A 24,426-nucleotide genomic window follows, 5' to 3' on the forward strand; every position below is an offset into this window, starting at 1 on the left:
ACTTTTCTAGAAAATGTAGGTCTTTTAGCATGCAAGTTTTGGAAGGAGTGTTAACGGTACCCCATTTGCTCTCGTTTGCATCTGAAAGGCTGCGTCTGTCCTCTTACCCACTCGGCTGTTTAACCTGACTGCGTACAAGAAAGAAGGCTTAAAGCCAGATAATAGATTTTATTTTGCGTTTCATACCTCTGCACTTTGATGCTATAGGACAGGATACCAACATTAGCTGGCTTCATGATGATGATTTCTCTTTGTAATCTCTTGACTTGTGTAAATTTTATATTATAGTGCTTACACGTGGGTACATTTTTGCTCATTTAAAAAAAATGTGTATGCGCACTGGAAAGTTTTACACTGAGCTTCACAGCACAATAATGATGTAAGATGGATAGCAGCAGTTCAACCTCCCCTTCTTCCCTAACTCAAAGTATAAGAAAAGCATGGGTAGCAGTAGCAGAAGGAACATCACTCCATTCTCTCACATATACAGGACAGGTACAACACAGTTAAAAAAAATTCTGAAGTGAGAGATGTTAACACCATCCGCGCTAAGCGTTTTCCCGCTGTGCTCTGAAGTTTGAAAAAACCCGCGGTTCATGACGAGCTCAGCTCGTCATGAGCGTACGACAGGCGTACCTCATGACAAGCTGAGCTCGTCATGAGCGTCGAAGGGGTTAAAGGACTGTTGTCTGATGTTAATACACAGACAGGCATACAAGAAGTGCAAACTCCTGCAAGAAACAACCAAACCTTTTATGGAATTGCCATACAGGAATAGGAAGCAGGTAGCCTCCCTCCCCTCCCCTAAGCCAATCACAACGGTGCAATGGCAGCGTTGTGATTGGTCGGGACACCGGCCAACCTGGCGCCTATGAGGCGGCCATTTTCTCCATGAAGGCTGCATGTGAGCAAGCCACTCCTCCCCTGCCCTAGAGAAGACCCGCCCGCCCCAACCAAACCCTTCTGCTTTCTCGCAGTGCGAGAGGCAGAAACATAAAATGATAGTTTTCACCATTTTATGTTTCTGCTTCTCGCACTGGGAGAAAGTAGTGGGGCGACTCTCCTCCGCCCTAATGGAGGAGCTGCCCCTGCTCCTGATATTGTTGCTACTCTGCCCTCTGAATATTGAATTCTTAGGGTTGATCGCTTCAACAAGAAAGGGGGAGGGGTCATTGCTCTTAGCTTTAAAGCACAATACGTTGGTAAAATAGACAAACTTTCTATCCCATAATGTGAAGCTCTGTTTTCTCTGTCTCTTTCTAACACCTTTACCATGTCAAGAAGCTCTAATTTACCGCCCCCCTGGTGCAGCAGACAATTGGAGTTCCTCCTTAATGGAGGCCCTTTCCCCATACATAGTAAAGTATGCCAGCTGCACAATTATCAGATATTTTCATTTCCATTTGACAATAAAGTATGTTAGATTGCCTCTTCTCTTATTGAGAACCTCGTGGCCCTGGATGTCTACCTGATCTGCGATGGCCCTACTCGCAAGGCTGGCCTTATGCTCGATCCCATCTTTTCAAATGAGAACCTGCGATTCGACCAGGCCATTCCACTAGCCTGGTCTGACCACTACGCAGTTCCCTTTTCCCTTACAATCTCAGGTGCTTTTCTGCCAGGGACAGCCCAGTAAACCTCTTGGCAGGAACTGGTCATAGCTTAATATATCCGCCTTGAACTCCAGCCCCGAGTTCAGCCGTCCGAAGCTGCATAATTGCGTTTGTTCTGACACGGCCATCATTGACAGGCAGATTGATTTCACACTTGATTCCATTATTCTGACAACGACCAAAAAGCATCACACAACCCTCTCACCGGCTCCCTTGTTCAATGATACACTACACAACAGCAAAAAGATGCGTAATTCCCTCAAAAGAGAGTGGCAAAGGACCTATAGCACAGTTGACAAAGCAAAGTATAAGTTGGCCATAAAAGAATAGCATAAAATATGCTACACTGCTAGAGTTTCTTAATGCTCTGAAAAAAAATTATCATGGCCCAAAATTGCTCAAAAACACTGTTCCAGGTCATAAAAACACTTTCTGATCTGCAAATACATCCCAGTTGTCTCTCTCTCACAACCCTAGTGTGACGAGCTAGCATCTTTCTTAAAAACAAAAAAAAAGTTGCAGATATTCAAGCTACTTTCTCTAAAATAATGTCAACAGTTGTTTTCATGGAGATTCCGAACGATGTGGGGAGATTAAAAAAGCTCTCCGATTAAAAAAAGAGAGAATATTGTGGTACAAATATAACATTTGACAGGGACAGCCAATAACTATTTCCATCCTCTGGATGGCACCATGTATTGGATTTGAACTTAGCTCAGCCCTTTATATTCTATTGGTCCCAAAAAATACCAAAGGACTTTATCCTGGAAAACTTAGCTTGGTCACGATGGAGATGGATGCCTTCTTCACTTAGGCCTTTGAAAGCTGATCTCTCTTCTGTCATGTTTACATTGTGAATCCTTCAGAGTGACAGCAGTAAGCATGCATATGTGCACTGAAACAGAATGTTACTGCTCCATTTAAGATGTTTTGGTGATCAGGGCACCCACTAGCATCAATAACACCTCTGAGAATTATACGCCCTTCCCACTCAGTGATGGCAGGCAAAAAACGTGTCTATACTGTATGAAGGCATCCGCTTATTGGGATATGACTAGATTTGGACTGAATTTAGGAATTCGGGGTAGCAGCGTACACTTTATCGGTGCCTTGCCATTTGCCCGGATACTGGACACTCACTGTGACGTCTGCCTTGGGCATGACGGTTGAAATCCGGGAATGAGAGCCAACTATCCTGCGTGTAGGTTGCAGGGAACACTGGGCGAGGATGCCTGTGCGAGAGAAAAGCAGTTGGATGAGTTTTGGAATCTTCCCACACTTAGTAGACTCAGACTCTCATTTTGGATTCAATACACATTCAGGCAGACAACGTTGCTTCAGTCTCATTGGTGGGTATCTATTGCATGAAAAGACCATCTGGAGCCATGATGGAACCAGGGAAGGTAACGAATCAGACCATGCTCTCTTCAGTTTGCACACCGCCCAACACTTGGTTAGCAGCATTGCCTGTCTTCATGAACCTCTCTAATCGAATACTAATATACGTTGATGGTCAATACAACTGAACTTAATAACCCTAAGTGGGGGGAATGGCGGAGGAAAGTGGAGACTTCATTGACAAATGATGTCGCAACTACCTGGGCTACATGGAACAGCCTTTAGTTTGTGCGTCACTGCAGACACAAATGTCTTCCTCTCTATTTAAAGGCGGCTTCATCCGACTGGCATTATATAATGGCCCATCATCTGTGCCTCCAGTCTGTTGTCCTGCTCTCCAGGAGAGGCAAGTAACAGAAATGCAGAATTTTTTATTGTAGGTCGGGGTTATACCTGTGCCCTGTTACCCCATGATCCAGCGAGTTACTCTGCCCTAATGTCAGGGGTGTGGTTTGGTCAGTAAGATTAGGGGGAGAGGTGTGTGAGGTGCGGATTTCCCAACAATCACACTGGCATATAATAAAATTCATAATCCAACAGGCAGGGTCATGAGAGAGGCTAAAGGGGAAGTGGAAAGGGAGACGAATGACGATTGGTACACTTACAAAGTGACAGAAATCACAATATTTTGTAAAATAACCAACATTTTTAAAGACTTTTAGAGTAGAGAGAGAGAGAGATAATGCGACTGGATCTGTGTGCATGGAACAATTCTTGGTGAAATCCGACATACAGCTCACATACCTGACTGAAAGCACCTGGACCCAACTATTTACCAGAATATACATTTACTAGGGGGGTGTAATGCCCACCCCCCCCCCCCGCCTGCCTGTTACTGAATACACACACTTTCCCATCTGCATAGAGGACGAGGTTTGTTTTAGCATGTATTCTGACACCGTTATGATCCACTGACTGGCACTGTGTGAGTTTCTCAATGCCTTCAGAACTCTGGTCCAAACCTATCACTTGTGCCCATTCCCGGACACTTACAACTTGAACTTATACAGACACCTAGACAGACCACCCCAGGACATTGTGACCTGGTTTGCCAAATTTAGCAACTCCAAATAGAGAAAACTGCAGGGAAAATGCAAAATGTGTAGTATTTTTGTGGCAGGGACTAAATGTGCATGTCACAAAAAAGCTGTGGCCTAGCCAGCAAACCAGCCTGCATGGCAAGACTGAGGTGGGTGTCCTAATACTTGCATTGGAATAAAGAAATTATACATAAATGGGGCAAACTCAGACTGGTAAATCATTCAGTTCTATGCAGCCAAAAAAGATAGAGATACTGCAAGTCCACTAATATTGGATAATCCTCACTGAACAACAAGGATTCAGATTCATAAATGAAATGTGAGAGCAGAGCCTGAAAACTACTAACTTTGCCTGCAAAACTGTCAGTGGAGGGCTGGGGCAGCTGCAGTTAATTTCATGCCTGAGTCTTTATTTAACACAGAAATGTGAGCAACGAACAAATCAGGGCCTCTGTGTTATGGCTCGAGCAGAGCTGTTAATGTGGCAACCGCAGCACAACACAATGCTCCATTTGTTAAAGTTTAAAAAAAAACTCTTTTCGGGGCGGGGATGTTCTAGGAGTTTTACCAAGTTAACTATATTTAAATCTACAAAATATCCAGCGCACTTTTAGCTTGAGAATTATGTATTCAAATCTTTTGACAATAAGTGCATGCCCAGTAATAAACCCCTCAGATTTTGATTCTGTGTGTTTGAGGAACTCCACTGCCTGGGAGGGGACTTGGTAGCAGAGGAGCTGTGGTGGGAATAGTCACGTATTCGTGGTGTAGACTGCGATCCGCCTAGAGGAATATTTATATGCTTACAGTAGCTGTGGCAATGCACCTCCACCCACTACGATCCTGCTCCTTAGGGCACCTGAGGAAGGAGTGTCCAGACTCACAGGTCTGGGAGGCAATGGTGAGCCGGCAGGGGTGCATACATGGGCGGTAAACCATCCCAGGGAGAAATACGGCCCCCTCTCACGGGGTTCGGATTGGAGCAGTGTTTCTGGAGAGCTGCAGACACTTTCCAAAGTGGAATACTCCGCTAAAACAGTTTTCATTGATTTAAGACTAAAAATTAATGATTATAAGTAAAATAAAGTGCTGCAATAATGCTGCAAAATGTCGATTTTTGTGTCACAATTTGTAGATCTATGCCTCAATATCCTGGGGGGGGGGTCTGATTATCTGATAGAGACTGTATCTAGCTGCATACTCCTCTCATCCTCCCCGGTCTCGAGCCAATTACAGTGTAAGGGACACCCTTCTCAGGGCCTTAGTATTTCACACCAGTGGTCCGTTCTCATTGTTGCTCCGCGCTCCTGGCGTAGAAAGTCGCACAAGTAACAGCCATCAGCGCGCTGGGGTGGCGCCTATAAGGGTACAACGCACATCACTTCTGGTGTGGACGACGCAGCGCCGCACAGCACCACCTACAGGCGCGCAGAGGTACTGCTCCAAAAACTTCTGGATCCAGTCTGATGCCTGAGGATTATTCTAAGGTCAGGAATCTGTAGCTAGAGTCGTTACCAGATGAGTGTTACAGCAGGTAAGACACTTCATCAGGGCTTCACTACTGGGTTTGTCCTAGGACCAATAAAAGCTTATGAGTGGCCATGCCAGGTAATGTAAATGCATTCAAAATATATATTTTTTTCATTTGAGGAGACTGGGTAATAGCAGTGGAAACGCCCCTCTTTATAGAACAGTTGCACATTGGGCAGAAACAGTGCAAGTTTCAATCCTTCAGAGGACAGGTACTACCACTAAGGTAGCACAAGCTTTATCTACCACAGGACCGGTACAATCAGGCAGCAGCAGTGACCAGCTTCGTTGCTCCACAGAATAGGGACAGTATGGCAGTAGCAAAGCAAGTTTTCCTCTCTCAAAGAAGGCAGTAAGTGCAATTTTCCATTTCCATCAGAACCGAGCCAGCAGGACAGATTTGTGCAAGCTTTCATTGCTGACAGAACACGAACAATTAAGGCATGAGTGATGTAGCTTAATGACATATCTCTAGAGTGGGTGCTTAATTCACTGAGAGGAATGTGTAGGAGAAAGAGTGAGTGTTATTTGCGTGTTGTTCCGATACCTCTGCATCAGGGTCTGCCGATCTAACCATTGAGCCACACTTCTCCACAATGTAAAGATGTAACACGCCATGATGTCACTTGCATACTGCTTAACTTGGTTACACCTCGTTTCTGGTTTTTAGGACTTGTGCCCTGACTCTCTTCACATCATACATCTACAGCTGTAGTTTGCCCCGTTACATTTGATTTCCCGCTCTGCCACTTACATTTGCAGTTCTTTATAAACAGCGCTGTGCTGTTCTGGCAGAGGCAGACTTAACATTTTGACTTGCCCGTGTTCACCCGCCTGCCACCAGACTTGGCACATTCTTCCACAGAAAGCACCTTTATGCTGGCTGGACTGCCGGAAGAGTTCGAGAAACGTTGGTTCTTCTGTACCGCACACACATGTTATGGGGTTGCCCAACTCTAAGACGCTTTTAAAGATCCTGGCCCCGTGCCGGGTTCAGCCCTGAAATCCCAACACGGGATCTTCTAATGCAGTGTGCTGTCACGGTCTGCCTCCACTTGCTCGCCTACAGTGAGTGCTTCTGGTGGTTAGGCAGGGAGAAATAATCGCTGCATCCATTTGTTGACGTCACAGCTCCTCCTTGAATTGAGGATGCATTCATCGCAGCGGTGCCGTTTCGTTAGATGACCACTAGATGCCGCTGACGAGGCAGGCTTCGCAGCGGCATTAGCTGGCTACATGTTCTGACAGCAAGTTGTTTCAGCTGCTAAAAAGTAAAGGTAGGGTGACCAGGCGTCCCCGTTTTGCCAGGACGGTCCCTGTTTTTAATCAGCTGTCCCAGCAAATTTCAAGAAAACTAGCTCATGTCCCGTTTTTGGAGAGGGTTGACTGAAAACGGTGGGAGGTGTTTTTCATGTTTTACAAAGCAGGGATACTTAGCAGTTGTTTCAAGAAAGCAATTTAATTAACAGGCAAGTTACTGGGCTTAAAAATTGCATTTTATGTATGTTCTTACTGCCTCCTTCTGCAATTCTCTGCTGAGGAGCGTTCTCATCGCTTGAAGTAAAATTGTAGTCCTTCTATTTTTGTGAAATGTCCCGGTTTTTGGCTTTAAAATTCTGGTTACCCTAAGTAAAGGTCGTTTCTCCTTTTTACTCTGAATAAACCAGGACAAAACTGGAGACGCCGTAGTGGCGGAGTCTCAGTCGTTCGGCTCTCACTGCCCTATCTACTGTTTCATATCATCAGTGCGCCGGGGCATTTCACCCCATAGCTTCAGATGTGCATCATATGCGTCCCACTGAAGATGAGACAAACATCCTTCGAGGAGCCCCCCCCCACCCCCCTTACACGGGCAGGGCGTGTATGCCACAGGGGAGCAAAACGAACGGAAAATATTGTTGAAGGTCAAATAAAACCATTACCCTTAAAAAAAAAAAAAAAAAAAAAAAAAAAAAACAGAGCTCTCCTGTGACACAGTTCCATCCAGCACAGTCTTTTTTTTTTTTAGTTTCATTCTGGGATTTGTGGTTCTGCTGTCCTTACTACAATATTGGAATCAAAAGTCTCAGAAAGTAAAAACCGGAAATGAATGAACTAGTTGTGCATGGACCAGGAACATTTATGAGCTCTGCAAATCACTTTAAAGTGGTAAACCGTGAATACATATCTATTCCCATACTATTTACTTGTAATGCTTCACAGAACCATGCTACATTCCTTTAAACCCAGACCTCTTCGCATTGCCAATGCCTGTTTTGTCTTTTGTGACCGCAGGAGTTACATGTACCACTATTGTTGCAACTGTTTGACTAAATTCTGTGAAAGACAATTGAAGAAAACTTATTCAATGTTACTTTTGCCTTGTGGGTGAAGTCACTTGGCAAAAGTAGCCCTGTGTATCTTTTGTTACGTCAGAGTCGAGTACAAATTGGAAAAGTTCCCTGGTCACGAAATGAAGGAGGTATATTTCATACGATTTCAAGTTACGATTTTGCTCAACAGTTACTAAAGTGTAAATGACCACAATTGCATTCTGATTTGCGGAATAACATTTGCAAAATTCACCTCGAAATAAGGACTAGGCGGGTGCTACTCCAAAGGTTTACGCTTTATTTATGTCACTGTGGACCCTAAAGGATGTTGTAACAAACTGTGCCTCTGTTGCCAAAGGCACTCATGGTTGTGGCAGAAAGTCCATAAACTCAACTGAATTGTATTCATTATGTAACAAAGATTTTCTGACCGCGTCACTTTTGCTTTGTTTAGTGATATTGGTGAGAGTGGTGGGACTAGCTTTGCATTCAGTCACTTATGAGGAAAACTGGTGGTGCCGGTTATCCTCTTTAGAATTGAGATATGCTATTTCTGGCTTCCATCATCATCAAAACATATTCCCAAGTAGGTACATGTCAGGGAGCGTGTGGTTGGTATACTGGCAAACCACCATTAGTTGTTTAGATCCTGGTTTCACAGGAAAAGATTTGACTTTTTTCAGCTTTTGGCTAAGGCGTGGCAGAGATATAGTTTTAAAAGCAAGAGTTCCAGACTCTCTCCCGCCTCCGAATCCTATCATTTGTATAGGACATTGACAGATCAGAATCCACTTTAACTTGGGCTCCCGGTGATGTAGATTTTGAACAGCACGAAGCAGAGAGCTTGCCCATCCCATCAAATGCTGTAGTTGAGAGTATAAAGGTCCCATACAATTGAACTATCTTGGTAGAGGCAAACTGATAAAACAAGTTATTGACCGGGCAAGAATATTATCCAAGACAGAACAGCTGGGGCCAAATCCCACCTAATAACTGGCTAGGAAATGATGTCTCAGATTCCACTCATCTGATTGTGCACAAAAGATACGTGCCTGAGCTTTCATCTTAACGTCAATAGGGCGACAAAGCAAAAGTTAGTTGGGTCACAGGGGTTCTATACTTTGAACAGCAGGTGGAGAACTGAAGGTCTCTGTTTTGGTAACATCAGCAGTTTGCTAAGAAAGGGAAAAAGCGTAAAGCCATAGAGCCTCGTCCGTCAGGTCTGCCTCCGTTGAATACATCAGCTTGAAGGCCTTTTGACCCCAGGCTCCAAGGATCTACTGCAGTCCGTTAAAGCGCCTAACTCTCTGGAGACCTCGGCCATTGGCGGCGTAATTACAAGCCAATACAAGAGGACTATCAGCTTGGTCCTTCACCTGTGGAGAAAAGATAATATTCCTTTGTAACACAATGCATATATAAAATGGGTAATGTAATTGTAATTGTTGAAGGTGCGGTTTGAAAAGTATTGCAATATTAATGCTGAACTCTATATCTCAGCAGAATGGCAGTAGTGGCCGGTGAGTTGACAGATTGGTGGGCAGGGTAGGGTGGGAAACAGGGGACAAATAGAAAAAATAAACACTTACCTGCTTGCCACATCATGGTCCTCGCTTCTCCAGACACAGGCTCCCAGAGTGCACTGCGGCCTGTCCCGACGCTGCTTTCACGCTGCTGATAGCAGCGTCCGTATTGGCCTGAGCACCGGTGATTTGCACTCACACACAGACTGTGTCTGTGCCTGCTGCTCCTTCCAAGCAAACAATGCAGCTGGGTTGGCGAGAGCTTCACTGCGCATGTGAGTTTGGCCGGCCATTTCATGCACAGTGAAGGCAGTGCCCAACACTCCCCTCCAGCCTGTCACCACCCTGCCCGCTAGCCTCGGTTCCGAGAGACAAATAAAACTATAATAAACAAGGGTTCATTCTCGTTTTATTTGTCATTCTCTCAGTTGCTGTCATGTGGGACGACACTCGAGCCACTATTGCAAAATGGTATAATATGTGCGTTTTTCCAACCACCAGCTTGTTATTGTCTCCCCTTTCCTTGCGCAGCAGATGCCAGGTTGTCGGGGACTTTGTATTCTGCAGCTCTGTCTTGAAAGGTTCCCTCTGATGTGAATCCGTTTGTATCCTAGTTATGTTTCTGTAGCACTTCCTGTGCTCGCCTTTGGTTCACATAGCGCCTTTGCCTTGTAGGAGCGCGAGCAGATGCAGCGCTACAGCCAGCGCATGCTGGAGCAGCTGAAGGTTCGGCAGCAGCAGGAGAGGAATCGACTTCCCAAGACCCAGCGCGGGGAGGGCAAGAGCCGCCAGGCCAAGTACAAGAAGCAGCTGCACGCGACCCCGGGCCTGAGCAGCGCCGAGCACAGGGAGCTAATGAAGCAGGTAAGGTGTGGCTTTGTGCCCTGCACTGTTTATGGCTCTAGGGGTCGATAATTCTTATTAGGACACGCCAGCACTTTTAAATCAGTTTTCCCCGCTTCCCAGGCGCAGCTTGGCCGTCCTCGAGGCTAAGTCACCGGGTCCCGGATTGTTGGTATTGGCGGCCATCTTAGGCTGGGCGCTATTGAACGAGCGCTCTACTCGCTCTATTTAAACGGTCAGTCATGCCTCCGCGCAGCGGACGCGGACAGCGGACCTGCGCCGGAGGTGCGCCAGAGGTAAGCTCGTTTGTGCCCGTTCGCGCTCGGACGGGCCCAGGGGCCAGTATCTCTGAGCGCTCTTCTAGCTCTTTACAGACCTACTCCCGCCTGACTCTCCTTGCACTTAAGAGTATCTTGCCGCCCTCTTGCATTCATTCTATAAATCCAGCGGCATGCCGTCCCTTCTGTCAACACTGCCCATTTAGAACCACGGAAGCGGACATTAACACAATTAAAACAGAAGGTATCTTGAAAATGGCTTTGGTCAACTGCCGCTCATTACCTAAACATGCCATTGAAATTTCCTTGCTAATCCAAGATCTTGGACTTGACATTCTCTTTTTAACTGAAACGTGGTTGGGATCCACGTCTGGCCCAGATATTGTCCAGGCTCTTCCTCCGGGATATTTGATACAACGTAGGGATAGACAACTTAAAGTTGGAGGAGGGATAGCCATAGTATGTAGGGAGTCTCTAACCTGTCGTATGATCGACAGCTCCATCCCTGATTGTGAAAGTGCACAATTTGCTATCACTGTATCCCCAGAAGTGTCATTTTCTGGACTCTTAATTTACCGTCCACCTGGCGCCATTGGACAATTTCAGGAAGGAATTATTGAATCAACTATAGAGTTGGCTAGTAAGGTCTCCAATTTCATAGTACTGGGAGACCTGAATCTTCATTTCAATAACCCCTCAGATACTATTGCCACTGAATTAACTAAGGATCTTGCGGCATGTGAACTGAATCTGATAGTCTTCCATCCCACCCACTCTAAAGGGAACCTTTTAGACCCTATATTTTCTAACATCGTGGATTTAACATCAGCCGAGCCATACCCTATTCCTTGGACAGATCATATGCTCATCCCCTTCACCTGGAATACACCCACACCCGGTCCAGCAAAACTGCCCAGTAAAACTCTGAGTAGGCGGTGGACAAAATTAGACATGAATGACTGGATAGAGGCACTGAACACGAGCGAACCCCAGGCCAACCAGGACATTGGCAGGGCTAATGTGGAATTTAACCAATGGATTGAATTATCATTGGATAAGGTGCTTCCAAAAATAAACATCTCAAAAAAGAAAGGCTCCACTAAACAACCTTGGTTTACTTCTGAGCTAAGGTCACTAAAACAAGAATGTAAACGGTTGGAGAGACAGTGGCGAAAACATTTCGAGGAAGAGAGAAAAACCAAATATAAACTCTCTCTAAAAAAATATAAATCCGCCCTTAACGTGGCCAAATCCACTTTTTTCGCAGAAAAAATAGAGATCTCGGCCAATGCCCCAAGAGAGATGTTCAAGATAGCTAACTCTCTGTTAAAAGCCCCCGACCCGCCATCACCACCACTCAGCACGGAGGAGGCTGATGCTCACTGCAACAACCTGGCAAATTTTTTTGCTGAAAAAATTCAGAAGATCCTCCTGTCCCTCCCCCCTCTATCTTTGGAAGAACCAATCCTCCCTCTGCCTGATGAAACTGATTTCACTCTGCCTTGCCTTTCTTTCTTCTCCCCCCTTAGCACTGAGCCTTTACCCTCACTTTTCAACTCTGTAAAAAGCGGATCCCCGTTAGACCCAGCCCCTATGAATATTCTAAAGCTGGCCCTGCCTAATATCAGTACACACATCATCCATCTAGTCAACACCTCACTTGAATCAGGAAGGGTACCCCAAGACTGGAAACTGGCCATGGTTAGGGCCCTGTTAAAAAAGCCTCATCTCGACCCCCAGGACTTTTCCAACTATCGTCCCATTTCCTTGCTCCCGGGCATTAGTAAACTTGCAGAGAAATGGGTAAATAAACAATTAGCATCCTTTTTGGAGACCCACAACCTACTCCATCCAACCCAAACTGGGTTTCGGAGAGGGCAGGGAACGGAGACGGCACTGTTGAGGGTGGTAGAGGATTCCAGGAGGATTCTGGACGCAGGTGGCAGCGCGGCCATTATCCTTCTGGACCTCAGTGCCGCCTTCGACACGGTGAACCACCGGGTCCTCCTGTCTCGTCTCAGAAAGCTGGGCGTCAAAGACAGGGCACTCATGTGGCTGGAATCCTTTCTTGGTGACAGATCTTTTAAGGTCTTCTCAGAAAATAGCTGCTCTCCACTAATGCCATTACAGTGTGGGGTGCCACAGGGTTCCTCCCTTAGCCCCACACTGTTTAATGTATATATGGCGCCCCTGGCGGAAGTAGTAGCTCCCTTTGGGATCCAACTGGTAAGCTATGCTGACGACACCCAGCTAGTTGTCTCTCTCAATCAGGTGGAATCCGCCCCCTCCAGGCTTTGCCGTTGCCTGGAGGCAGTAGCAAACTGGATGGACTTGTCCCACCTGAAATTGAATGGAGGAAACACAGAGCTGATGCTATTAGGAAAACGAGCCATATTCAATAACACGATACATTGGCCCCCTTGTATGGGTCCAGGACCTACCCCAAAGACCGAGATAAAGAGTCTCGGGTTTTGGTTGGATGCAGAGTTGTCATTCAAGACCCAGGCAAGGAGGACAGTGGCCACCTGCTTCGGACTGCTGAAAACAATTCGGAAAATCCTCCCTCAGCTACCCGAAGCAGCAAAGAAAACCATAGTCCAGTCCCTTATTCTGTCTAGGCTGGACTATGGAAATGCTATCTATCTTGGAGCCCCCGTGTCGGTTATCCGGCAACTTCAGGTTGTCCAGAATTCCGCAGCACGGCTACTTACGGGCACCAACCATCGTACATCAGCCAAGCCCGCACTCTGCACCTTGCACTGGCTCCCCATAAAGGAGCGAATCCATTTTAAGACACTGCACGGTCCATAAAACACTCTATGGGAGTGGCCCCCCCATTCTAGATGACATGATCAGACCATACAAACCCACCAGGAATCTCCGCTCGAACCAACAAAACCTGCTGATAGCTCCCAGGATCAGCAGAGCCCGCACAGGAGGTCGTCTGTTCTCCCACAATGCGGCTGGGTTGTGGAATGCTCTTCCTCCACCTCTTCGTCAGGAGCCTAACCTTCTTGTCTTTCGGAAAAAGTTAAAAACTCTTCTGTTTCCAAAAACTAGATAATTCAGATCTCCTTTTTTAATTCATCCCTGTCTGGTCAGTTTTAAGCGCTGGGATGCTCTCGAGTGGCCATGCGCTATAAAAGAACCTTTTAATAATAATAATAATAATATGGCTCCGGGCGCAGTGGCGTAGCAAAGGGGGGACGAGCAAACGCAGTGACGAACACGTGTGGCACAACCACCTGGACACCACTGTCCGGGTGGGGCAAGTGGCCAAGCCATCAAATACCTACCGAGTTGGATTATGCCACTGCGATGAGAGAACTCTTTAATAGTAAGTTTCTAGATAAGAACTTGGAAACATTCATGACCCCCCCTCTCAAAAGCACGCCGAGTTTCCTTGAGTGACATAAGTGACGAGTTTGTCACATGCATGTACCCACTGTCAGCACCGTCAGTTCTAAATAGCAGGGAATGAGACGGGTCCCTATAGGGCTCTCAAGTTTTACCCAAAAAAATCTAAACTCTGCATCAGTACTTGAGGTAAGTTCAAAGAGACTCGTTATAGTTCTTGCACAGTCTCATCATTTCAGAATTGAAACATTTTCAATAGTCTGTGCAATTAAGCCATCGTTTTTGCTTATTTATCTTATGCAACTTACAAAAAAATGCCAAGCCAATACTCCTAGCTTGTTGTTGGTGTAATGTGACTTGTAGTATTATATATCTGGTTGCAATAACAGAAGCAGCAAATTAGCAGTCCGGTGGTACACTATGCTAAGCACAGATTTTTTAGCTTCCATACTTTAAACCACACCCTAATTAATATCAACCACGCCCTTTGAGAGACCCATCCCACAGTTTTTTGATCCCACTTAAAGCCCTGCCCACTGTTGACTTTCACATGATACAGCACTTTATTTTATGAAACTGCCCAATAGGGAGCACACATCCTAAACTCACTCACTTCCAGGCAGAGGTCTTCAAACTGTGGGACATGTCCCCCTGGGGGTCCGTGGCTGCTTTGCCGAGGGCTTGCAAATGCCCCAACAACTACTTGTGAATGAAGATAGCCTGGAATCGTAACTGTATTTATTTAAATTTATGTATAATTGATTAGGTTAACTTGCATTTATTTGTCATTTAAGGTTTATGCATTATTTGATATGCAGCTAAGTGAAAAACAAGACACTTCTAGAATGGTTTGTTAATTTTTAGCCACGTTAATTCTGTAAGTGTCTTGCGTTTCGCTTTCAGTTAACTGCATATAAGATAATGCAGAAACCGTCAACGAAAATAAATGATACTATTTCACACAACATCCTGATCGAACGTCTGACTGTGAAGGGAATCGGCGGTAGGGCGCTGGAATGGATCAAGAGCTTTCTTTCCGACCGCGCCCAATGTGTCACCATGGGTGAGTTTAAGTCGGAAGAGGTAAAGATCACCAAGGGGGTTCCTCAGGGATCTTGCTTGAGCCCGACTCTTTTCAACACTTATGTTGCCCCCTTGGCAGACCTTACCAGAGCCTTTGGTTTCCACCCAGTATCCTATGCTGATGATACTCAGCTGCTTTTTCCCTTTAAACAATTAACTCCGGAGATTATACAATCTTTCTCCGAGGGGATGTCGGCAGTATCTCGGTGGATGTCTGCAAACCTCCTTCAATGCAACACTGATAAGACCGAGGTGATGCTTTTTGGTGAAGCTAAGGTTCTTTGGTCCCCTGATTGGTGGCCTTTAGACCTGGGCCCAATCCCTGAACCAAAGCTAATAATCAAGAATCTGGGCGTACGGTTGGAACCGGAACTGACCATGAAACAACATAGTAACAACGTTGTCGGTTCCTGTTTCCATATGATAGGTCTTCTTCGTAGGATTTTTCCTTTCCTCCCTAATTACATCAGAAGAACGTTAGTCCAGGCGCTAGTAATCAGCCGTCTTGATTATTGCAATGGCCTTCTTGCAGGGGCTAATGAAGAGGTATTGGACCGTCTGCAGGTAGTGCAGAATACAGCTGCCAGGCTTGTCCTTAATGCTCCCCCTAGATCGCCATCCAAGCCTTTGTTAAATGAACTCCACTGGTTGTCGATTCGGCAGCGAGTGAAGTTTAAGACCTGTTGTATTGTACACAAAGGTTTACATGATCTTGGCCCGGATTATCTGGCAGAAAAATTTCTGCCATACGTTCCCATCCGTACTCTCAGATCTAGTGAACAGCAATTCTTGAGAGTACCTAAAGTCAGGAGAGCCAGATTGGGAGGCAGAGCTCTGTCTGTGGTGGGTTCGAAGCTGTGGAATGAGCTCCCTCTGTTATTGAGGCAATGCTCTGACCATTTCCACATAGGAAACAACTGAAAACTTTCTTGTTTAGTCAGAATTAATTAATATTAGATTTTGCTGGTTGAGAAACATATTAGCTGAAGAGAGAACAAATCCTTAATATCTATAATAACTCTGTTTCGTTTTATTGGCAAGCTGTCACAAGCGCGGAGATACTTCTACGGAAGTCTATTCCTAGCGCTATACAAGCCTATAAATAAATAAAGTTGTTAACTGGTTAGAAATACTTTCTTTTACATCACAAAAGTTCATTCGGTGAATGTGACCATTGCAGATGTGGGGAAAATAGTGACTTGTGTATTTGTAGTGCGACGAGGTCCTAGCCTGGAACAGAAAGCACTGTGAATATGGAAGTCATTATTTTAAAATTGTATTATACATAAGTATAGGCAGCTGGAACGTGATTTCGTATTTTAAGGGAAAAAAAGCTCTTTCGAAGTATATATTCTAGTAATAGGTAAACTGTACTTAACCCCATGCGTGCTGTGGGTTTTCCCGCTGTGCGCTAACATTTGCGAAAAGGCGCGTTACATGACGAGCTCAGCTCATCATGAGCGTACGACAGACGTAACTCATGACGTGCTGAGCTCGTCATGAGCGTGGAAGGGGTTAATGCAAACATTTTAATTGGTGTCCATTAAAAGTACACTTTCTAGTATTCAGCCTATAATAACCTTAACATTACATATCAAAAATAATACTCCTTGTCTCCATGAAGCCTCCGGTGACTCCATCATTTGTTATCTAGACTGGTCCCCAAGCAGGCTTGTCATTCGGTGTTTAACCAAGTCCACACAATTAATTTTCTTTCAGGTAGCAGGCACCCTGTCGAGAAGCTCTGTTTCTTCCTTAGTTCCCTATTCCAGCCTGTGCTTCACAGCACAGGAAAAACTCCCCACACCAACCCCGTCCTCCATTCACTTTCACGCAGAGGCACCTGAAGGGCCTCATAAAATGTTCAGAATAATATTAGTTGTTTTTTTTTATTTAAAAAAATGATGGGAACTGCTGCTGTAATATATATATATATATATTTTTAAAAAGGCATGGGGATGAGAGTTCCCATAGATCTTGTCGACTTCAACCTCCGTTTCCATGCAGCCGTCCTTCAAGGTGAGTCGCGTGGGTGAGATCGGGCCCCTTGGGTGTCAGAGTAATGGTCCAGTAGAAAGAGGAAGGTAGGGAGATCCTTGGATAATGTTAGGGGTGGCCCAGTGAAAGGGGCACTATAGGGGGGGGGGGTATTTTTTAGTTTACAGATGACAGATAAAGCTTCATCAGAGTCATGCCTTGAGGAGGGGAGTCATTGGGACTCTTTTATTAACAAAGGGCCATTAGTGCCACTTCTGCATTGTCATTAGGCCAGAGTTGTGAGGAGCAATCATACTACAGTTTTTGCCTTCTTACTCACAAAAACAGGGTGGGAGACATTGTCCTTGCTAGCATTAGGGTCAACGTCACACTTGTGCACAGGGAACAGGGCCCTAGCAATACAGGTGAGAGATGTAATTGTTTTTCCCTTATGTTTTATTTTAATAGAAAGGGGCAGATAGCCTGCTTTGGGCCTCATGCCTAGGAGTGATGGGGCAGTGGAGTGGGCAGAGGATACAGATGCTTCACAGGGCTGGAGGTGTCAATAGTGGTGCAGGTGCATCAGGGTCCAAGGTGTGAAGGGCCTCCTGAAACCCAGTTATCGCTGTTGTACTATGCTTCCTAGAAGGCATTAGTGCCTAGTTCACATTTGCTTTGGCAGAGGTGCTTTTGGCATTGAAGCCATGGCCCAACAGAGGCGAACATTGCAGCAGAGGAGATATCTCTGCTGGGTCTCAGAGAGATGGCAGAGAGTGGGTCGGGCAGGGGGACATGATTTTAGCAAAGGACAAAGGAAGCTGCCTGCTTCACAAGGCAGGAGCTCTCATTAGGGAAGCAGGAGCAGTGGCACTGGGGCCCAGAACTGTCAAGGGCCCATTGCATCCCATTTATTACTGTCTGCTTTCACAAAGGGGGTACTGGGGGCTCATTTTCTTTGCTAGTGTTAGTGCAGAGGGCACCCTTGCTGCAAAGGAGGGGAATAGCACTTGGGAGATAATTTTTGACTGAAAGAGACAGTCTGTGTTTTCAAAATTACAGTGATAGCCAGGCACGAGAAGGGGTGAAATTGGTAGAGGAGACTGCCTGGTTCTCCGAATCGCAGCCACCATTAGTGCAGTAGTTAAATTGGGACACAGACTCACAACACCCCGGTAATGGGGCCTATTGTTTTTTAGTCGATTTTTATTTTCTGTTTGACACATTTTCACTGTTCTAGAATTAGCCGGGTGTGACCATCTCAAGACAGAATTATGGCCGTGAAAGGTTCAAGACCGGAGTCCGGAGTGCTTGGACTTTGGAGCTCGGGTTAGGGGTTCTGAGCATATAGTCTGGAATCAGAAGACTGGAGGGTGTTTCCGAGGTTGCCTAGAATGAATGGATCATATGTGTCTGTGCCTGCCCACAAATTGTATTTCGTAATGGCATCGCTTAAAATTATATGAAGTCGAGTTGTCCTCTGTCGCTCCGGAAATATCACAGGAAAGGCTGCCCTAATGTTGAACCTAAAAAAAAGGAAAGAAGAAACACAATAATGTCCCGAGGTCTAGCATTCCTATTTTGTCATGTTTTTCTCTGGCAATCTTTTATCAGTCTGTTGCAAAACACACACACGCCGTCGGCGAAGAGGAAACCATGGTGCAAGAGAGCCACCTACTGGCATGGCAGAGTATAGCAGTGGATTATATTCCGAAATTTGCGTGTTTATTTATTTGTAGTTTGTATCATGCGAACCGGTTCCAAAAGGGTAGCAGAGCGCTTCCGGCTCAAACAGAATAGGCAATACAAATTGAGTAAACAATGACGAAATCGGCCTAACCAAACTATTGAAAACGTAGAGAGTCACTCTAAAGTGCTACGAGACTCGCCTTTCATCTACATTCCGGATGAAAGCAGGTCCTCAAGTAGACATTTGCAGCTTGGCATTTGAAGAGGAGGATGTTGAACCTCATGAAGGTGTTAATAGAGGTGATCGTCCTGATGAGGGGAATGGCGGTCCAAGTTCTAGGGCCACTCGCTGAGAGCGTTCTTGCTTTCTTGAAGAGTTGATTTTCCTGGCTGGAGTCTGCGCTCCGAAATGTACGTGATCCACCAGTAGTGACCGATATGTCGGCGTTATAACTAGAGTAGTTCTCATGTATAGCCTAAGGGCCACAAAGCAAATAAAATAAAATTGAATAGACTTATCAACGCTGTGGTAAGCCAGTGGATCGAGAAAGCTTGCTTGTGAGTAAACAGAAAATTACACAATGAGAATGGTGATATTAGCAGTAGATAAGATGCAACTTGGCACGTTAAATCTGTGTTAAAACTATAACCACGTTGCAGAAAAATGTCTGTGGTAAAATGTGCTTTATTGACCTGGAAAGAAGACGCATTGACAAAGCCAATAGGTCTCGCCTTTGAGACATATTGCCTTTAGCAGTATTCTTTGCCATGATGTACGGAGTGCGGCTTAAAATAATGTAAAAACAAAAAATCACTTACCCTATCTTAGATGAGACCTAAAAAGGGAATTTACCTACTAATTTCTGCAAAATGTTTGAATGCTCAAAACCGAGGCAGCCTGTTGGGATAGATATATTATTCTCTATCTAAGTTGGGTACTATTTGTTCGACTGACTAAATAGTTGTATGTGATTTCTTGGAATATAATTACTGAGAAACTACTTAATTTATGCTGTTTAATGCAAATGTTCACAATTAATGCATTTGTTTTAGTAGAAACCAATTTATGGAATGTTTTTATGGTCAAAATTGGCTTTTGACTGCTTATTTTTTAGGGTTAAATGCAATAGTTGGAGGTCTTACTTTCAGAAAATGTTTTGTCAGATGTTTCTTTCAGGGCTTTACTTCAAGGGGCATTATTTCATATTTATATAATTTACACTGTCAAACAATTATTTTGGAAACCTTTAATTCGCTGAGCACTCACCACCCGTAAACCACCTCCATCGCTGAGCACTCACAACCCCTAAACGTCATAAATGTATGCCCCCAAAAATATCTCCCGACACCTAAACTGCATACATCCCTGAAGCCTAAAATGTCTCTGTACCCCAAAAATACACCATCCCTAGCCATAAAATCACTCATTACCCCTAACTCCAACCATTCCTGAATCCTAACGAGGCCTTTCTAATCCCCACCCATCCCATACCCCTTAAAACATCTCAGCACACCCTAACTCCACCCATCCATGAATCCTAACAAACCCTTACTACCCTTAAACACCAGCATCCATGACCCTTAGGAACTCCTCATCAACCTACACTACTCATGCCTGTGCCCTAAAACCTCTTTCTACATCTAAACGAGAACATCTATGAATCCTTAAAACCCTCACCACCCTAAACTCCACCCCATCCTAATCCCTAAAAATTGACTAACCTAGCTGCTACCCATAATTGAGCTTTAAAAACCTCTCACCAGCCAAATGTTCTGCCCATCCACGAACCCCCAAACCCCACGTTCTTACACTCCACCCATTCCTGAAACCTAAAAACCATTAATTCACCTAAACACCACTACTCTGTGAACCCTAAAAAACCCTCACCACCCCTACTCTCCATCCATCTCTGCTGTCTGAAAACCCCTCTCTGTGATTTAAATACTGTTTTTCCAGGTGCATAACCCCCCCCCCCATCACCCTAAATATACCCATCCATGAACTCAAAAACTTCACAGTAGTCCTAAACTCCACCCAAACTTAATGTAATTTTGAAATGTTCCTTTAAAATTGCGTTTTCAGTTAAAATGTTTGCTGTAATTTTTTCTTTTGTTTTGAGAGTCGCTGACGCAGTGATTTAAATTTAACTAGGGCTGGGCAAGTACTGTCAGGTGCTGAAAACCTGCACTACTTTTAGAAAGGGAGAGTGCCGGGACTTCTTAGCGGAGGGTCAGTATATTAACTGTGAGACTAGTAGCAGTACTCATAAGTAAACAGGTGTCCTGGGATAATGAGCTGTAATACTACGTGTCTCTCGGACTTCTTTCAAGTGCTTACCGTCCTTTTTACCCATTGTCTCAACTGCAGCCCTTCGACGCTACCATCTCTGATAACCCTCTACCAGGACACTGGAGGTCTAATGTGGTAGTTAGGCAATGATGCTGAAAAAAGGGTTTAGAATATAGTTCAAGAAAGTGGAGGTGTCCCAAACAACAAAAATCCCCCTTTGGGGTTGAAAAATATAAAATTCTAGCACCCACTGCACTATTTTACTGAACAACCACCAAGTGTGTATCTAAAGTCTTATATCAATACGCAACATTTCTGTAGGGCCTAAACTGAATGACAGTAGGTATGAACATTCACAGCTTCTTAAAACCATACAAGAAATACATTTTGCATAAAATTGCACATGATTTTATTACATTTGATAGTTAAAAAACAAGATTTTTCGCAATTGACAATTAATATCCGGACGAAATCACAAAAAATCGGTACACAGTAAACAAAAATATCGTTCCCCATAAGATGCCAGTCCACTCTACCCTTACCGTTTAAAAGATTGCATTGTTTCCAGATTTAATTGTTTAAGAGCCAAGCCTTTAGTATTCTAGTAAAAAAATATTAGATTCTCATTTTCCTTTTAACTTCTTTGAGGAGACTTCTTAGGAAATGGATTGTCCTGAAACATGGCCTTCGTTCCCCTTCTGCCTTAATTACCTTGCAAACAACACGGGCCTTGTTCTGTTGTCTGACAATCTATTTCGAGGCAGTTACTTCTTTGCTGCTGTTGTGAATTTTTCCTTTGCTTTTATTGTGTGAGAAGATCTGGTAAACTTCATTCCAAGGGACCTGGAGTCGAACACCTTTGCACTATTCATTCTTTAGTCCATCAGCTTCAGGGGCAGCACCGTGGCTTTTGGTAAGAGTTAATATCAAGGTGGCAAGACGCTTTTGATACACATCATGAGAAGATACAGTAAAAGGGCAATGGGTACAAGAAGGAAAGAGCACTACACAAAAACCTAGGAGTTAGAAGCAGTTCAGACCAGATATGTGCTTTCTTCCTCCTTGAATTGCTGGTAAGGATGGGTCAATTCTGACAGCCAACACGGAAACAGTGCTTTATAGTAGGAAGCAAGAGGGGATGCAATACTATTGACATGTTCAATAAAATTTAAAATGTTAATTCTAGGCCAGACCTTGCAGGAGTAAAACTACGGCCTGGTCGCTGCAGTGATTTGCTGTTCTCGATGTTGCCCTCTGTGGTAGCCATTTCCTTGATGACTTTTAGAACGTTTTCAGTTTATACAAGCACCAGCACTTAACTTTACAACAAGTAGCAATTCAGAGTAGATCCTGCCCCACCGCCCAGGGTCTGTGAGATGAGCGACTGCGCCCGAAACAACACAAAATGCAACTGACAGGATGGATTCATTCAGAAGTCCCGATTACTACTTAACCAATATTTTAGTCCTTTAAAAAACGAATGTAAATTGAGCTTGGATACATGAGTACTTGGATTGGTAAACCGCTGCTAATCACATGTGAGGGTATCCAGGCGCTGTCCAAAGGCACGGGGAGACTAAGTGATTTGCCCAGGATCACAGGATGTTGAACCAACGTAGAGACTCAAACCTGGATCCCCAGCTTGATGTGTCTGTCACAATTGTTAAGGACCCCCATGTCATAGTAAGTCAACAGATTGACTGTGATGGTGTTTCCTCTTCTAATCAGCTGTGTGTGCTGGTTTGAATGTTAAAGGACACCTATCAAAATAGGTGAGTGTATGGTGGTTGTTTATAAAAAGTTGGGTCACTTGAAATATTACAAGCTGCTACCGGGAATGATTACCACTCAATCTACAAATTTCAAAGCACCAAGACGAGCCAGGTAAATATTCTTCTTCAAGAAATATTCAGATCTGCGGCACGGAAGTCCATGCATGCCGTCACCAGGGATTTCCGTGCCAGGGCGAGATGCCAGTAGGCCAAGGGATTCCGAAGAACCAGTTTAGTGGAAGAAGTCACCAGATAGGGAGACCATCTCATTTGCACGTTGTATGCTCTAGATGATGCTGAGCTAAGGGGAGTAAAGCGTGGAGGGTGAAAAATTGAACATCATTTAAGTCTGTGAGAGATACTAACAGTAGGGATTATAGCAACAGGTAAATACTTTGTTAATGGATCCCGTAGCATTCTTATCGAGGGCCATGCCTTGTAGTAATGATTTCTTACTTTGCTCTCTCCCTTACAGTTTTCTGATCAGGAGCAGAAACGCCAGAGAGCTGAGAAGCAGCAGCAGCAACAGAAGCATGAGCAGGAAATGAGGGACATGCAGGCTGAGTGCCAAACGAACGCCCTCGAGCTGGAGCAGCTGCAGGCAAGTACATCACCAAGACGCGCACACTTGCATCACCCTGGTTCATGACCAAAGATGCTTTCGTTTCCCACGTTTAGTTCAGACATCTCCTGGTGTACCACTTGAATGAATTCCAATGCATCATGGGGATGCCCCACTGCACACGTATGCGTCACCTGGATGCAAATCGTGCATGCTGCAGGCACAGTACCTGCGTACTGACTGGGTCCTTTCCCTTGCATTGCCTAGGTTCAGTCTCTGCAAATGAACAGAGTGTAGTGCACATATTCCCTTTTCTAATAATGCACATTCATTTTTGCAGAAAAGGGGGACTTGTTGTCCATGGCCCTCTAGAAATTTGAGGCTGCTCAGAGGGAAACTAGAATCCACAAGCAATGTCTTGAGGACTGCAGTCCAAACGTATTAAGCTTCAAGAAGTGTTCTAGTTTACATGTCATGGGTTGCAGGGTTACCTAGTCATGAAAGCAACCAGGCTTGGGTAATTTTGATTAGCCTGATATAGATAGCCAGGCTTAGCTTTGCCAAAGGCATGTGCTGCAAGACGGCGCTAATGAAGAAGCGATGGTGGTCTGACCCTTTATTCCCCGACATGAGGGGCACAGAGACACTGAAACACAGGCACACCCACATCAACAAACCCACAAACTCTCACACAATGATAGTAATTTTGTATTGTGATCCTTCAATGCTATCAAGGGTTTCTGGTGTGGCTTTGTAGACCACAAGGACGACCCTGAAATGGCTTGCTTAGCCCACGATGCACACTATACATTATATTTAAAAAAAATATGACTGTCATTTTGAAATAGTTTGCATGAAATGAAATTAGTTTTAAGACAGAAAATAATTTTGAAGCTTCGGAAACTGGGGTTCTCTGTTCTGGAATCATGACCTGCATGGAGATGTGCAAGAAATACCCTTTTCCAGGATTCCTCCTACTGGTAGAAGGTCGTTTTCCTGGAGGAGACTGGGCAGTCTGTGTTCCTCTAGTTCCCGGCTGTATGTGAAAGGCTAGGAGCCTGTGGCGGCAGTTGTAAGTGCATATAAGTTGAAATCGAATGACATCCATGGATTAGGACTAACAGGCTTTAGATACCCTCATTGTCGTCATAACAGCGGCAGT

The 24,426-nt window shown here is 44.8% G+C and overlaps 1 protein-coding gene across 1 annotated transcript in view; it reads left to right on the plus strand.

Annotated features, from left to right (window-relative positions):
- Positions 1–24,426, plus strand: part of STK10 (serine/threonine kinase 10) — a 375,502-nt gene that overhangs the window by 339,638 nt on the left and 11,438 nt on the right. The window contains exons 16-17 of the mRNA XM_078653004.1: positions 10,092–10,280; positions 23,178–23,303. Of these exons, the coding sequence (XP_078509130.1) occupies positions 10,092–10,280; positions 23,178–23,303 (315 nt within the window). The remainder of the gene's footprint in view (positions 1–10,091; positions 10,281–23,177; positions 23,304–24,426) is intronic.

This window comes from Lissotriton helveticus, chromosome 7 (genome assembly GCF_964261635.1).
Source record: "Lissotriton helveticus chromosome 7, aLisHel1.1, whole genome shotgun sequence".
Taxonomy (NCBI): domain Eukaryota; kingdom Metazoa; phylum Chordata; class Amphibia; order Caudata; family Salamandridae; genus Lissotriton; species Lissotriton helveticus.